At 42.5% G+C, this 1,684-nt stretch overlaps 1 protein-coding gene across 1 annotated transcript in view; it reads left to right on the top strand.

Moving 5' to 3' along the window:
• Positions 1–1,489: 1,489 nt before the first annotated feature.
• The window catches only part of LOC108762620 (collagenase 3), a 4,168-nt gene continuing 3,973 nt past the window's right edge, over positions 1,490–1,684 (top strand). The window contains exon 1 of the mRNA XM_018509693.1: positions 1,490–1,679. Coding sequence (XP_018365195.1) covers positions 1,490–1,679 — 190 coding nt within the window. The remainder of the gene's footprint in view (positions 1,680–1,684) is intronic.

Genomic DNA, 1,684 nt, shown 5'->3' on the forward strand with positions numbered 1-1,684 from the left:
TCGTTTTTGCTTTCATGGCTGCCCATACAACGGTTGCGGCGGCTTTTTCACCAAACGTTGAATCACTCGCTGTTATACGTTCGCGTGCTCTGTCGGCGAGAACTCGATCGGCAATGTGACGATCGGTGAGATGGTTACTTCGCGAATAGGCGATATCATGTTCGCGACACGCCGCGTCTAATCGATTTATACCTCGATCACCACGCGCTAGTCTTTTCACGAGACGAGTACCGGGTCCACAAAATTGATAACCAGGTATATGTACTTCAAACGGAAGCGCGTTTATTGTCTTGTTGAGTAAACCCGCACCAGAAATCATTCCTCTCTACACTTATGTCATACGACGGTGACATACGTCGCAATCTTTGATAAGTGGTGGTGGACCGTCTATGTGTGTTCGTTGCCACGGACGATTGTAATGCTCTAAACATGGACGACAGCGTTGCACTTCAGGATCCGTTTTTAAATGGTTGGGTAATCGATCCCACAGTATCTCCACATAATTCTCAAACTCCTGTAAAAGAAGAATCTTCGGTATGTACTGCAATTGCTCGGCGGTAAAATCGAGAATCTCACGCTTATTCGTCAGTAAGAAAAACATTTTTGTGATAACAACAACGATCCGCTTTTACAGTAAACTGTGTGAATCGAGCGCTTGCTCGGGGATATAAATAGTGTTGAAAAACTCGCTCGCGCTACATTGCGCACGCGCGTTACATGAGTAAATGCGATTCGTACGACAATCACGAACGATAGGAGTGTCGAATCTCGACCGCAAGACGCGACTCATGTCCGATGGAGAATTCGTAGACACGGCCCTCTACTACCGAATACAATTCGTTGCATCATCTGTGGACCGTCCAACTGTGGGAAAACGAACGCTTTGATAAGTTTGATAGAAAGTCCACACGGTATACGTTTTGAAAACGTGTACGTGTATTCGAAATCTCTCTTTCAATCGAAATATCAATATTTGGAAGAATTGCTCGAATCGATAAATGGTATCGGTTACTACGCATTTTCCAACAAACGTGACGTCATACCACCGAAGGAGGCACTTCCCAATTCAATATTTGTATTCGATGATGTGGCCTGTGATAATCAGAATACTATTAGAGAATATTTTTCTATGGGTCGACATACAAACATCGATTGTTTTTATCTCTGTCAGACGTATGCAAAAATACCGAAACATCTGATACGTGATAATGCAAATTTTTTAATACTATTCAAACAGGATGGTACCAATTTGAAACACATTTATAACGATCACGTAAACACTGATATATCGTATGAGAATTTTTGCACGTTGTGCCATTTATGTTGGCAACGCAAATACGGTTTTGTGGTAATAGACAAAGATAGCGCATTACGCAACGGTAGATACAGACGAGGATTCAACGATTTCGCAGTAGTGTGAAAAAAATCATCTGTAGTGTATTTTGTGAAAAAGAACTCGTGAGCAGTACTTCTTTACCGTTACGATAACATGGTTGGAACGAAAAGTCTCTCCGAACGGGAGAGACCGGCGAAATTGATCGCGAAGACACGCGCGTCCATTCGTAAGAAACACAGAGCATTGAAGACTGGTATAATGGAGAAGGAGATCGTTCTGGAGAAACAATTAAAACCTATTATCGAACCGTTGAAACAAATCGTTGGAAACACTGCACGTGAAGGTAAA

The sequence above is a fragment of the Trachymyrmex cornetzi genome, unplaced genomic scaffold (assembly GCF_001594075.2).
Source record: "Trachymyrmex cornetzi isolate Tcor2-1 unplaced genomic scaffold, Tcor1.1 scaffold312, whole genome shotgun sequence".
Taxonomy (NCBI): Eukaryota; Metazoa; Arthropoda; class Insecta; order Hymenoptera; family Formicidae; genus Trachymyrmex; species Trachymyrmex cornetzi.